This window comes from Neophocaena asiaeorientalis, unplaced genomic scaffold, assembly GCF_003031525.2.
Source record: "Neophocaena asiaeorientalis asiaeorientalis breed wild unplaced genomic scaffold, Neophocaena_asiaeorientalis_V1.1 scaffold108, whole genome shotgun sequence".
Taxonomy (NCBI): domain Eukaryota; kingdom Metazoa; phylum Chordata; class Mammalia; order Artiodactyla; family Phocoenidae; genus Neophocaena; species Neophocaena asiaeorientalis.
Genome location: NW_020173770.1, coordinates 5,797,703 through 5,811,945, shown reverse-complemented (window position 1 = coordinate 5,811,945; position 14,243 = coordinate 5,797,703). Strand labels below are relative to the sequence as shown.

General features: G+C 55.7%; 1 protein-coding gene across 1 annotated transcript in view; it reads left to right on the top strand.

The window, feature by feature from the left end:
* Positions 1 to 14,243, top strand: part of LHPP (phospholysine phosphohistidine inorganic pyrophosphate phosphatase) — a 135,796-nt gene that overhangs the window by 43,305 nt on the left and 78,248 nt on the right. The window contains exon 6 of the mRNA XM_024751540.1: positions 3,399 to 3,490. Within this exon, the coding sequence (XP_024607308.1) occupies positions 3,399 to 3,490 (92 nt within the window). The remainder of the gene's footprint in view (positions 1 to 3,398; positions 3,491 to 14,243) is intronic.

Sequence of the window (14,243 nt, the reverse complement as noted above, 5' to 3'; positions counted from 1 at the left end):
CATGGTCACCATTTTTAGTTTTCTTGGTTTCGGTTTATGTATTTATTCATTGGTTAGCCCTACCTAGCGTCTGAATTCCAGAGGAAAGTTGTGGAATAACTGTCAGTTTCAAAATTTCTATCCCATCAACATCAGGACACTCACCCTGCTACGGGGAGCCCGGTTTGTCAGGCCTGTCTGACCTCCCACCAAGGACATTTCTGATCGGACTTGGGAGCGTATCTGGAATGCATTTGGTGTCTGAGGCATTAGACTTTTCTTCCGCTAGCAGGATCGTTTCCTGAAAATATTTTGAAGCTTTTCTTTTAATCAGTGTGGCAGTTGAGTCAGGGAGGCTGCTCCTTTTTTCTTAAAAGAAGCACATTTATTTATGTAAAGATTATGAACCAATTTAAACAGTAATATTAATACAGGTTGATATGTCGAATGGGCACCCACTGGTGACTAAAGTTTTGGCAACACGGATGCGGACTATGCCACCCACTCCCGCTCGTTTGGTTGGCGAACACTGAGCAGTTCTGTTGGCTGGACCTCCTAAGTGTCTCCAGACATGCACAGCCATGCCTTATTTCAGAGCACTGACTCACTCAACAAACTCGTGTTGGTCATCAGCTGAGCTCCAGGATCAGCACAGAGCCTGCCCTCAAGGAACTCACACAGTTTTGGAGGAGAGAGATAAGTGAAGGGAACATTATAACACAGGAGGTGTATACAATTCAAGGGGGTAATCACAGAATGTTTTGGGGACTCCCCAAACCCAGCCGGGGGTTGAAAGGTGGTGGTCACCTGAGCTGAGTCCAGACAGACTGTTAGGAGTTGGCCAGTAGAAGAACAGAGGGAAGCGGCAGAAAGGTCACCCTGTGCCCATGGGTACCCTTTCTGGTGCTGTCCATTCCGTTTTGTGTAGATCCGTATTTCTATTTAAGTACCGTTTTCCTTTTGCCTAAAGAACTTCCTTTTACATTTCTTGTGTGTGGATCTGTTGGTGATGAAGTCTTTTAGCTTCAGATATCTGGAATGTCTTTATTTCATCTTTGCTCTGAAAGATAATTTTGCTGCATATAGAATCCTAGGTAAGCATTTCCCCCCTTTTCAGTACCAAGGTGGTGTTCCACTGTTTGCTCATTTGCATGTTTTCAACGAGAAATCTGATGTCTTATCCTTGTTTCTCTCTGTACATGCCTTTTTTTCCCCTCCAGTTGTTTTTAAGATTTCCTCCTTGTCGCTGACTTTGAGCAGTTTGATTATGTTGTGCCTTGATACCGTTTTCTTCATGTTTCTTGTGCTTGGTACTGATTGGGATCTCAGAGCTGCGGATTTGTCATTTTTGTTGACTTTGGAAATTTTTCAGCCATTATTTCTTCAAATATTGTTTCTGTCTCCCCCTCTCTCATCTTGCTTCCTGGGACTCCAGTTACACCAGGCTGTTGGAAGTTTTGTCATAGCTCACTGTTTCTCTGTTCATTTTTTAAAAATTATTTTTTCTGGGGGCTTCCCTGATGGCGCAGTGGTTGAGAGTCCGCCTGCCGATGCAGAGGACACGGGTTCGTGCCCCGGTCCGGGAAGATCCCACGTGCCGCAGAGCGGCTGGGCCCTTGAGCCATCCGGTCCGGGAAGATCCCACGTGCCGCAGAGCGGCTGGGCCCTTGAGCCATGGCCGCTGAGCCTGCGCGTCCGGAGCCTGTGCTCCACAACGGGAGAGGCCACAACAGTGAGAGGCCCGCGTACCACACACACACACACACAAAGTTATTTTTTCTCCCTGTGTTTCATTTTGGATAGTTTTTATTGCTGTGTCTTCAAGTTCATAAATCTTTTTTCCGCATTGTCTAATCTGGATTTAATCTCATCCAGTGTTGTTGTTGTTGTTTTTTTCAGTCCAGACATTGTAGTTTTCACCTCTAGAAGCTTGGTTTGGATCTTTTCTTTTACCTTCCATGTCTCTCTACTTAACTTTGGGAACGTGTGGAATACAGTTACAGTAACGGATTTAATGCCCTTGTCTGCTAATTCCCACATGTGTGTCCGTTCCAGGTCTGTTTTGGTTGATTTTCCTCTTCGCTGCGTGTGATATCTGTCATCTTTGCACGTCTGATTATTTTTTTAATTGGATGCCAGACACTGTGAATTGTACCTTTTGTGAGTGCGAGATATTTTTATACGCCAATAAATATTTTTGTGTTTTGTTCTGGGATGCAGTTAAATCACTTGGAAACAATTTGATCCTTCCAGATCTTGCTTTGAAGGTTTGGGAGGCAGAGCAGCGTTTAGTCCAGGGCTAATTCTTCCTCACTGCTGAGGCAAGACGCTTCTGAGAATGCTACTCAGTGCCCTGTGAATTATGAGATTTTCCAGTCTGGCTGGTGGGAACAGACACTAAACCCAGCCCTGTGTGAGGTCCCGGCACTGTTTTGATCTTTGGTGTGATTCTTTCCCTGGCCTCGGGTGGTTTCCTCACTTGCCTGTGCTCATTAGAAGTCTACCCAACACTGCATCATTCGGGGGGACCCTCTGTAGAGCTCCACAGTTCTCCGGGTAGCCCTCTCTTCTCGGACGCCCCGCCTTAATCTCCCAGCTCTTAGCTCCGTGTCCTCAATTCAGGGAGTCTGGGCTGTACCTAGTTCTTCCTGTCCGTGCTCACAGTCTGGAAACTCTGAAGGCAGTGAGCTGCGGCATTTGTAGGATCCATGTCATTGGTTTCCTGTGTCTCAGGAATCCTCCTTCATTGCCTGATGTCCAGTGTCTTGAAAACTGTTATTGCATTTGGTTTGTCTGGTTCTCTAGTTGTTTCAGGCGGGAGGGGCTGCCTTTTGAAATGATATCCAGGCTGTGAGCATTTCGTGTGTGTGTGTGTGTGTGTGTGTGTGTGTGTGTGTTAGAGTGTGTATTTTTGTTTGCTCTTTCTTCTTTTTGGTTTTTTTTTGTTGTTGTTGCTTTTTATAGGTAGTAAATTCAGCATGGAAAGCAAAACCTAAACTTGGACTGCAAAGATTTGCCAGAAATTTACTTAGTTTTCACAGAACCAACGGTTGGCAAAATAACCTGGTTACAGAGTATTTAGCTGAAGGTAAAATTCAGCCTGTGCTCGACTAGAGGTGAGATAGCGTCAGCCTCGCCGTGTGTCCTGGTGGCACTATATCACTTTAATACCCGCTGATTGATTTTAAATTGCCCAGATATGCACCATTCAGAGCCGCAGCCCATGATGGGCAGTGGGAGATATATGCAAGTGCATTAACTTTTAATCGATATGACGACGACACTCCCTCGTCTCCTTTGTATGGTGGTGGTTTTAAGCATGAAGCCAAGAGGTTTATTATGTCAAAAAAGATGGGGCAGCACAGGAAGAAAACTGTCTTGACATCACTTCTGAGTGCCTTTCACTCACTGCATGATAGGCCATCATGATCGGGGACGACATCGTGGGTGACGTCAGCGGTGCCCAGCGGTGTGGGATGAGAGCGCTGCAGGTGCGGACCGGGAAGTTCAGGTAAGTGCCCCGCGCCAGCCTGCCCGCCGTCTGCCTGCCTGCCTCGTGGATTCCTGGGGTGACCAGGTTTTCGTTTGTTTTCTTCTCCAAAATGAAGGGGGTTACTTTTTCCCAAGTGGAAGAGCAGTATGTGGGCATCTGATGACTTTTTTTAACTGTCCCCTACGGACGGGCCTGGATGCCTTTTTGTAGCAGAGAGTGTTAGATAAAAAGGGTCTGAGTTTCAGAACCGAGATTTGAATAGGGTGTAGTGCGGAGACAGCAAATGGAAGGCTCTGGCCAGCCGTCGAGCCTGCTTCCCACAGAGAGCCGGCTTGAACTTGGGCCACACTCCTCTCCTCAACGTGGCTGATGCTTCACTGTGCCTGGAGGGGACAGCTCCTGGGCGCCCAGCTCCTCTGGTCACCTTCTCGCTCCTTTTCCTCCACCGTATCCATCTCTCACCTGTAGATGACGGGTCTGTGGTCAGGGATGAGTCAACGACACTTTGGAGTTGAACCTCTGTCTCCAGAGTGTCTTCTTTGCTGGGTCAGAAGTCAGCCTAGCCTCGGGCAGGTTGCTGACGGGCACCTGTCGGGGGCGTGTGGATGTGCCCTGCGGTGTCTGGGCCTGGCTTGCTTAGCCTGAGAGTATCTCAGACATCAGTGTTGTCTTGGCTTATTCTAGATGGTTTTGATTGTCGCCATTCAGAGAAAGTACCATTTTGTGTATGCTAGAGAGGCTTAGTTAAAACATGGTCACCCTGGGGTGTCTGGATGTCGGGGGAGGGATGGATTACATCAGTCCTGGGTGGTCTGCTTAGACGGGGTCAGAGGAATAGATTAGAGGGCCTGACCCTCACTCCGAGGCCCGCTCCTGTGTGAGAGACACACGCGGCCTTTGGGTTTGGGTCACGTAGGTGGATACAAGGTGAGTGAGGAAGTCTCAGTACTCCTAAGGTCCAGGGCCAGAAAGGCCCTTCCATCCACCTCTTGGACCTCCCAGGGTGCCAGAGGCCACCTTGAAGCCCCCAGCACACCCGAAATATGGACCTCCTTTCTTCCCCAGGTCCTCAAACGAGGGTTTCCTGGGTTTCCTGGGCTCTCTCCGGCCTAAGGGAGTGAGGGAGACCCCACCCGAAACCGCATCAGCATTCTCTCCCAGAGGCCAGCCTGGAAGCCTGAGGTCCCAGCGCCCGCTTCCCCCGAAGCTGTGGAGCAGTGGGACTTAGCGCCCTGTGGTTGATGCTCTGCTGTGCGGTGCCGCCCGGCCCCTGGTGCCGCCCCGTCAGTAGCCAGCCTAGCTCAGTGAGCACCTTTGACCCATGAGCACAGGAGTGGCACCTCCGTAACTGAGAGCACGGTGGTGAGGCAGAGGTGAAGAGTGAGAGCCATGTAGCTTTTTGCGCTGGGCTGCTTCTTCTGGTTTCTTAGGGAGAAAAACATGTCTGTCTCGATTAAATGTAGCCACAGCTGGGGTCTTTCTGGCCCAGCCTAAGCCATGGCCCTATAAACTGAGAAGGTACTGCCCCTGCCCCAGGCCCCAAGCGTGCCACTAGGTCGCTGGGTCACTGAGGAAGGTCCGCACACACAGTCGGGAAGCCCTCGAATGGGCAGGCGGGCGTGCAGGCGGCTGTGTCCTACCGTACACCACCGGGGTTGGCACTTTTCTGAGTCCCCCATCACCCCGTCTCCCAGAGAGACAAACCCCATCAGCAGTTGGCCGGATCATTCCAGACTGCCTTCTCTGTGTGGATAATGTAAGGATAGTACTTTGGTTTTTTCTCTTTATAAAAACGGTACTATATTATTTCACAACCTGCCCTTTGCTTGAACAATGTTTTGTGGCATCTGCCCGTGACCGTTCTTCATCATTTTAAATTGCTGAGGAAATGCTGTAGGTAAGTACTGTTTAGCGCGTGGTGCACAGGGAGCCCTCAGCAGCGGGGACGTGATGCCGGTGCTGTTGGTGACATCTGTTGCTTCCCGGTGCAGCCCCACCTGGCTCTGCGTGGAGAGGGTGGGGCTTAGCGTCTCTTTTCGTGGAGGTATTTAAGATTTCAGACCCTTTGATTTGTATGTTGTGAGGTTGTAAATCTGCCTTTGTTAGCAGGCAGGGCGGAGGGAGAAGAGCCTCAGTGCAGGTTAGGTGGTGATGGAGCCACCCGAGGGGGAGGCCGCGTGGCGGGACAGGAGGCTGGGCTCCGTGCCGTCAAAGCAGGCGGAGGACCTCTCTGCCCCTGGCCGATCTCTAGAGCCTCACTGTCTAGTGCGGAAGCCACGAGCCGCAGGTGCCTGGGGAGCACTTGAAATGTGGCTGTTCCAGATTGAGACGTGTTAAAAGTGCATGTACACGAGAGTTCAGACTTAGCGGGAGAAAAAGAATGTGACAGACTCATTCGTGATATCTCACACTGACTGCGTGTTGCAATCCTGATGCCTTGTGTTAATTTCACCTGCTTGTTCTTGTTTTTGTTCACGTGGCCACTAGAAGGTCCTAGCTTGCCTCCACGGCTCGCATCCATCGGCGCTTAGTGCATTTCTGGTGGGCAGCGGGGCCCCTGCACCGCCCCCTGCTCCCTGCAGATGGCAGTCTCGGTGCATGAGATCTCCATGGCACCTTGCACGGGCCTCTCTGTAGACGTAGCCGGCTTGGGGCCAGTGAGCAGCCTTGGCACTTTGGTACCCTGGTGACTGGGCCAGCGTCACCCAGCAGCACCTAGCTCCTCCCTCTGGGGCTGCCCTGCCTGCCCCTGTAGCTCTCCACCCCTCTGGCCACCTCTGTGAGCCGGCGGCACTAGGTTTGAAGCTCACTGTGGCCCATGTCTGCACCAGACGTGAGCCGGGCAGGGGCAGGGTCTGCGTCCTTACTGTGCTGGGCCTCCCTCTGAGTGGCCCTGAGTGGCCTCACAGGAGCCAAGGGGCACTGGATGGGTCAGCAGGGCATCAGCCCTGTGCACCGTGTCCCCTGTTGGTGGCCTTGGTCCAGCCTTGACTGAATTGGAGGAGTGAGGCGGGTGGAGGATGACCTTGTCACTGGGCACGGGTGGCAGAGAGCCGTGCGGTGAGGGAGCTTGGCGCTCATACCTGGCCACATGGCTTCTCCACTGGCTTGAGGCCAAGGGCCGGATGGGGAGGCTGAGGCAAGTGAAACCGGGATGTCCTGCCCGTCCTGGCACGGGAAAGGGAGGGAGGCTGGAGGGGGCCGTGTAGGGCCTCTGGACAGCCCCGCTGCAGGTGCCCCTCAGGCCAGCGTCTTCTAGTCGTGCGTGCGCGCACACACACACACACACACACACACACACGTGAGGTTGTCTGAGGCCACGGCATTGCTGGGGGTGTGGGATTTGGACTTTCCCATGGCTGTGAGATCTCCCTGTGACCTTCCATATCTTCATTCCCCTCACTTCTTTCTATTTTTTCTTTTTTAATTTATTTATTTTTGTCTGCGTTGGGTCTTCTTTGCTGCGTGCGGCCTTTCACTAGTTGTGGTGAGCGGGGGCTGCTCTTGGTTGCGGTGCACGGGCTTCTCACTGCGATGGCTTCTCTCGTCGTGGAGCACGGGCTCTAGGCGCACAGGCTTAGTAGTTGTGGCTCGCAGGCTCTAGAGCGCAGGCTCAGTAGTTGTGGCGCACAGGCTTAGTTGCTCTGTGGCATGGGGGATCTTCCCGGACCAGGGTTCGAACCCGTGTCCCCTGCATTGGCAGGCGGATTCTCAACCACTGCGCCACCAGGGAAGCCCGCTTCTTTCTACTTTTATCAGAAAATGGCCCAAAGAGAAAAGTGTGAAGTCTCAGAGTGGGGAGAGGTTACAGCGGCCCCTGAGCTTTGGAAGGAGGGCTTCACAGGGCCTGCCCCACCAGGACCAGCGGGAGGCTCAGGCCCCTTGCAGGAAGGAGGCTGGATCCCTTCCAGCAACCCCAGTGTTTGGAGCCAGAGAGGCTCCCGAGGCAGACAGCTTGCAAACACACCCCCGCCCAGCCGGGCAGCCGAGCTGTAGACAGAGCCATACAAGGTTTTCTTTTCATACCTGCTCTACGTGAATGTCCAGCCCAGCCAGGGTGTGGCCCTCACCTGGCTGGCAGGTAAAGGCCTTTCGGGCGTTTTCCCCACCTGCCCCTTCCTGGCATGTCTGACGCACTGGGCCTGCTGGCAGAACCTTCCAGCCTGAGGCCAGGAGGCTGCTGTTCCTCCAGTCTCCTCAAGATGCCATCCCGACTCCAAGGGCCCTGTGACCATCGCTGGCACATCCTCACGGTCACAGTGAGTCCCGGAGACCCAGAGGGTGCTGGCTGCCCCGCTGCCAGAGGCCTTTCCCGTTGAGACGGCTAAAGCCTCGCCCAAGGCCACCTAGCGAGGTTAGGCAGAGGCTGGGCTGGAGCCTTCTCTTACCCCAGGTGGGTGCTTTTGCCACTGCTTTCCTACTGGGAACATCCAGCCCTTGGGGCTCAGCTTCTGAGGAGCTGCAGGAGTCACGGTCCCAGGCTCACTTCAGGGCACAGGCAGGGCTCAGTGTCTGAATAACGGGAGGCTCGTCTGGGAGGACTGCTGTCCCCACCCCCAGGCACCATAGCCCCCCTCCTTCTCTCCTAAGGACAGGCCTCATCTTCCATGGGGGCTGGGGCCAGGCCCTGTGTACCCCCATTCTGGCAAATTCAGGTGAGGGACGTCCTTCTCAGGAGCCCGATGCCCTGCGTGTCCCCAGTGGAGGAGGAAGCGGTCGGGACATCTCGCTGTCCCTTCATACCTGCTTGTGTCCCCACCTGACCCCCCTCCTGGAGACATGCCAGAAGTGGAGCGAGGACACCCTGAACGCTTCCCCCGTCACCCTGTCCTCCGTTCCACGCTGCAAGGCACAGCTGGCGCCTGGTTCTCAAGCACGGTGGCAGGCGTCACTGCCCAAGGCCCACGCTGGTCATGCTGTGTAAATAATCCGGCTACGTGGAGCCTGCTTTGGGTATCCTCTTATTTGTTATTTACTCACGGGTGGGAGATGTTTTCTGAGTCCAGAACGTTCCTGACGAGCAGTTTGCCGTTTTGGACTCACGAGGGAGTGGGCCTGGATTCCAGGTGTCCCTGGGCTGGGACTGGCGCTCCGCCCGCACCGAAGCTCAGCTGGGGCTGGGGTGCCCGTGGACAGCGGGGCTGGCGGGTCTGAGGTTCCAGGCACGCTGCACAAGGCTGAAGGATGCGGGGTACAGAGAATGTGATGGTGGAACCAGACGCTGGAGTGGAGCTACCCAGAGCCCGACAGGGCTGCACTCGTGACACAGCTGCCGCCAAAGTGTGGCCCTTGACCCCGTCTCTCGTCACTCTGCAGCCAGTGACTTCAAAGAGTTCCCTTAAGAGGAGGCTCTGGTTTCCCTTCGGAAGGAAATGGATTTTTCTTCTAGTGCCAGGTGGTATTTGAGGGAAGTGAGTGATCCTGGGTGTTAATTTTTCAGCAGTCACCGTTGTCACCGTGAGGCTATTGCAGGCTGGGGTTGTGGGTGGTAGCCCTCCGTCCCGCCGAGGAGCATTGCCACGTGTGCACCAGGAGGGAGCTCCTGCCCGCGTAGATGAACACTCCCGAGCCTCAGGCCTCTGGAAGATGCTCCCAGCTGGGGAGGAGGCTCCACGTAGTTTCAGGGAAACAGGAGGTGACCAGCTACTGCCTGGCTGCAGCCCGCCCAGCTGGGGAGAACGGCTTAATGCTGGGCGTGGGGGCTCCCCCCTGGGTCCCTCGGACTCCAGTCCTGGCTGCCAGTTGGGGGAGGGCTCCGGGAACCAATCTTCGGGGAAATCGATTGTGGAACGTTGGTGGGCCAGCCGGTCAGCCCAGCAGGCAGCCTCGGTCTTGCACGGGGGTAGAGGTTGTGGGAGGCACCCCTGGGCTTTGAGAGGTCCCTTAGCTCACTGGGGGTCACACAGTGAAGGGGGGCACACCCAGATTTGAGCCTATATGCCTCCTTTTGGGATTTTTGCTAACTGCTTTATTGAGAAATAACTCGTATGTTGTACAATTCAGTAGTTTTTCAAATGTTCACAGAGCTGGGCAGCCGTCACCGCAGTTGGGCAGACGCCACTCCATCATTCTGAACCCTTTAGCCATCCTTCCCACATCCCCTGCATCCTAGGGCTTTGCGGGGGGCAATGCCAGCCCCCAGCGGTTCAGTCTGCCTAGACCCTGGGCCCTGTGGGAGACTGAGGAGGGACCCCTGGGGGCCTGGGGTGGGAGGGCATTGGGCAGGCAGAGGTAGGCACCGGTGGTGGGGTCAGTGGGGGTCAGGGTGGGATCGGCAGGGCCAGACCCACTCGTCTCCCCATCCCCTCCCACCCACCGCTTTCCTGGGTTGAGTTGCTTCCTCTGCACTGGTTTGGCTTCCCTGCCCTCTGACTCGCTGCTCGCTGGGGGACAGAACTAGTAGCACTTTCTGGTCCCTGACTCTCATTATCCTTCTTGGTCCCTGACCAAGGCTGCTTCATGCCCAGGGCAAGAGGGGAAAGGTTTCCAAACTGTATACAGCCCTGCTGGACTCCTCACCCTGCTTGGAGAAACCAGCCGGCTGAGGCGGGGGGCTCCAGGCTGAGGGGGGCATCCCAGGTGGAGGCCAGGAGGTGGCTGCAGAGTGAGGCCACAAGGCCCTGTGGGGGGCCCAGTTAGGACCCCGTCAGCAGCCTCCTAGCCCGAGGAACTTGCTTCCTAGGAACCTGCAGGTACTCGGGGGGTCCTGGACGGCTCACGGGGCGGACGGGGTTGGAGGAAGGCCCAGCAGGTTCTCTAGTCCCCCTGAGCCCAGCTAGTACGTTCCAGGAGCCCCTCAACAAACCTCGGGAGGTGTGTGCTCTGGACCTGCCGCTCGCACTTGCTCCTCAACCGTGTGACACCCTGAGAAGGAGGCCGGGGTCACGGTCCCCACTCGGCCACAAGCTGGCGAGGAAGACGTGAGAACAGGGCAGTGCCTCCCAGAGGGTGTCTCACATGCCAGAGCCTGTGACAGGTGCTCACATTCATCTTGCTTCGGCTTATCTAAAGCTCACAACCGCCCTGGAGGCTGCCTCTCTTCTCACTCCACTTTATACGTGTGGAAATGGAAGCCCAGAGAGGTAGAGTAACTTGCCCGAGGCCACACAGCCCACCAGTGTGGGAGTCGGGATTCGAACACAGCTCTGCCTGACTCCAGGTCCTGTGTCCTGAGCACTCTCGCACCCTGCCCCCAGTTAGCCCAGTCTCGCGGGAGCTCCGAGCCCGCGCTGGGTCTCACCGACCAAGAGTGGCCGCCGTGGGGCTCTCAGGACCGAGTGGGTCCCTCCTGTCCTTGTTCTCTCTCACGACACTCTGCACTCAGCCCCGCTCGAGGAAAGGGGCCTCGTGAGGATGAGCTGTGACTTGAGCTGGTCTGGCCCCGAAGTCGGTCATGTGACCACACCCGAGGGCCTGGCTGCGGGGGGTGACAGGTGGCAGCCCCAGCAGTCACATGTTCGCTGGCTTTGTGGTTAAAGCCAGCTAACCCTGAGCTCTCCCCTCGCCTCTTGTGTGGGGGTGGGGTGGGGGAAGGGGTACTGGAAGGTGCTGGAAGGAACCTCATTTAACCTCAGAGGAAGCTGCCCATGAAGGTGCGTCAGAGCTGTCCCGAAATAGAACGGGTTGCCTGGAGAGGGGTGAGTCCTCGTCACTAGAGATGACCCGGGGAGGCTGGCAGACCTCCGGCTGGGGAGGCCGAAGACGGCACTGCAGTGGCCAGAGGCCAGGGCTAAATAAAGCCGCACACCCATTCTGAGTCTGCTGACATTTAATGGGCACTTGTGGGCACCAGGTCGTTTCTGTACCTCTGGTGCCATTTCCCCATTGACAGACCCTGAAATGTCAGTGTCGCCACCTCCTGCTCGCAGTTGCGGAAACTGTGGCCCAGGCAGGGCAGGGGCACTTGTACTCGGTTATTCCAGCTGGGCCTGCCGTTCAAGCCTGACTTCCCCCTCTAGGTCCTGGGCTGTTAGCATCAGAGCTGGAGCCCAGCGGTTAAAACCACAAGTGTAGATGCAGGTGTATAGGTGCACGAGTAGCAGAGATGGGAAGGAAAGACAGCTGCTTGTTACGCAGGATTTGGTTATATCTTTGCATCACCGGGTGTCTCCCAAATATTGTATGATGAAAGTATAGCACTCCCATCAGAACAACAGTTATCTTTTAAAGTACGCTTGTGCCACCCACACCCCCATAGTTTTGTGAATTTGGGGAATTTTTTAGAAGAAAGACCACCTGAAAGTACAGCACTGTTCCTTTAAGAACAGAAACCAACCCAAGTACCCTGAGGCCCCTGAGCCCGCGCACAGCTCTGCCCTGACCCCCGAGGCCCAGCCGGGCTCCCCGCTCACACGCAGGACCGTGAGCCTCTGGACACAGGTGTCCTTGTAGTGCAGTCCCATCCCTGGCCTGTAAGTGGGCGCTCCAGCCCCTCCTGCCTCCCTGCATGGTGCAAGGACACCCTCTGAGGTGTTTCATCCGGAAGGGATCAGGGTGAGGGCTCCGGTCCCTGCGACTGAAATCAGCACCTTCTCTGGGCCACCACGCATACGCAGCCGTCTGTGACCTCCTCCCCACAGCGTAACCCTACACGCTCAGGTCCCATGCCCTGGCTTACACGCACACACGCACGCATGCACACGCACGCACGCACTTGGACTTGCGGGAGGGTGGCCACCCGAGGGCGGGATCCCAGCCGCCCCAGCACGGGATGGGCGTCCAGGGCCGTCGTGTCTGGAATCGCGCACGGTGGGCCCCAGGCTGGGGGTGGTGGGTGAGGGTGTGTCCGGGTAGAGGGGCCTGAGTCAGCCCTCGCTGGACAGAGGGGCTCAGAAGGTGGACTCAGGACTCCCCTTGCTGCAGGCCCAGGTCCGCCCGGATGTGTCCAGTCCAAGCCCACCTGCCCCTCGTCATCTGGGAGCGTCCTATGACCCGGGGAGGGAGGGGCCTGGTGAAGACCTGAGAGGGTTGGGCAGGGGGTCAGCCTCCAAGATGTGCTGTGCCCTGAGGAGGATGCCAGGGGAGCGTGCACAGGGCTTGTTTTCTCCTCCAGCCTCTCCCCTCTGTGTCCTTCCTCCTGTCCCCACTCCTGTCCATCGTCTGCGCCCCTGGCTTTGCTGCCTCTTTCCAGATCCTTCAGGGTCAGCGCTCATTTTCCCTTCTTCCTCACGCCACTTTCCGCTGGGGCCGCTAGAGGGCGCCTCGATGCCAGGGCCGGGATGCACACCCGCTCACACCTGCACACTCAAGCACACTCACACCCAGGCCCCCTGCACACACGGGAGCCAGGCCTCCCCAGCCCTCCCCCCTCCCCTGCCACCCCTCACGGAGAACATGGAGGTGCTGGGCCTGGGGGTTTCCTGCAGCTGTGGCGAGACCCTCCTGGCAGCGGGATCCCAGGCCCCAGGCAGGTGGAGCCACCCCCCACCATCCTCTCCAGGGTCTTTTTCCTTTTCCAGCTCCCCTGGCACCAGCCCAGGGGAGGGGGGCCTGAGAACTTCCAGTGTTCCTGGCCAGGGGCCTCCTAGCACCCCTGTGGGCACTGGGGAGACTGGGCCTCCCAGCCCCTCAGGCTCCCCTCCTGTCCGTCCCCACACCCCCATCCTTGGCTGGCCTGAATCCTGCTGTCCTTAAGGTCTTCTCTGATGATGGAATTCCCAGGGTCTTCCTAGCTAGAAGGGCCTTAGGGGACCCCCGGCTCTGTATGGGCAGCTGAGTGTGGCAGAGGGGCTGTCTCAAGGTCAAGGGGATCCTGTGGCAGTCTGGGGTCTGTGTGGGTTCCCACTCCAGCGTCGTTTCTGTTGTACCCCAAACACACCTCGCCTCCGGTGAAATTATCTGGCCCTCTCTTGAGTTCCCACAGTCTTCTTATTTCCAAACCCTTTTTGAGATTTCCAAAGAAGACAGATTCCATGTATCCTTCTCCCAGAGCCAGACCCAGGTCCAGGTCTCGCCGGTTATTCCACTAACTCCTCTATAGACAGGGGGATCCAGTCCGGGGGCAAGCAGCTCCGTGGTCCTGTCTCTAGACTCTGATCTGGGACACTAAGGCCTTGCCTCGACTATCATCGTGTTGACCGTGTTGCTGTCTCTCGTGTGTGTGTGTGGCCTCGCTGCACAGCATGTGGGATCCTATCCTCCTAGTTCCCCGACCAGGGATCGAACCCGTGCCCGCTGCGGTAGACGCGCAGAGTCTTAACCACTGGACCGCCAGGGAAGTCCCAGCATTTTGAAGATTTCAGGACAGTCATTTTGTCTGATGCTTCCTTGTGAAATGACCCAGGTTACGCATTCGGGGCCAGAATATCCCAGACGTGATGCTGCGTACATCTCAGTGCAGCATATTAGGAGGCTTGCGGTGTCAGTTTGCCCCAAATGACGATGATGTTAACGTGGTTTGATTAAGATGGTGGCTGCCATAGAGTTGCATAAAGTTATGGGTTTTCTTCCCTTTGTAATTAATAACTGCTCGTGGGGAGATACTTTGAGTAAAAATCGCATGCCTCATCGTACTTTCATCCACTAGTTTTAATGTCTGTTGCTGCTTCTTGAGTTATTTATTTCTATGATGGTTACCAAGTAATTCCATCATTTGTTCTTACATTTGTTATTGATGTTTCACTGTAGGGAAGAATGTTTTCTTCTCCCCGCTTACTCATTTATACCAGTGCAGACTCATGGATTCCTATTTAACCCAGTGGGTTATAATCTGTTACTACCATAATCGATTTTGATGCTCAGACGGTCCCTGGTGTGGCCAGTGGCAGCCTCT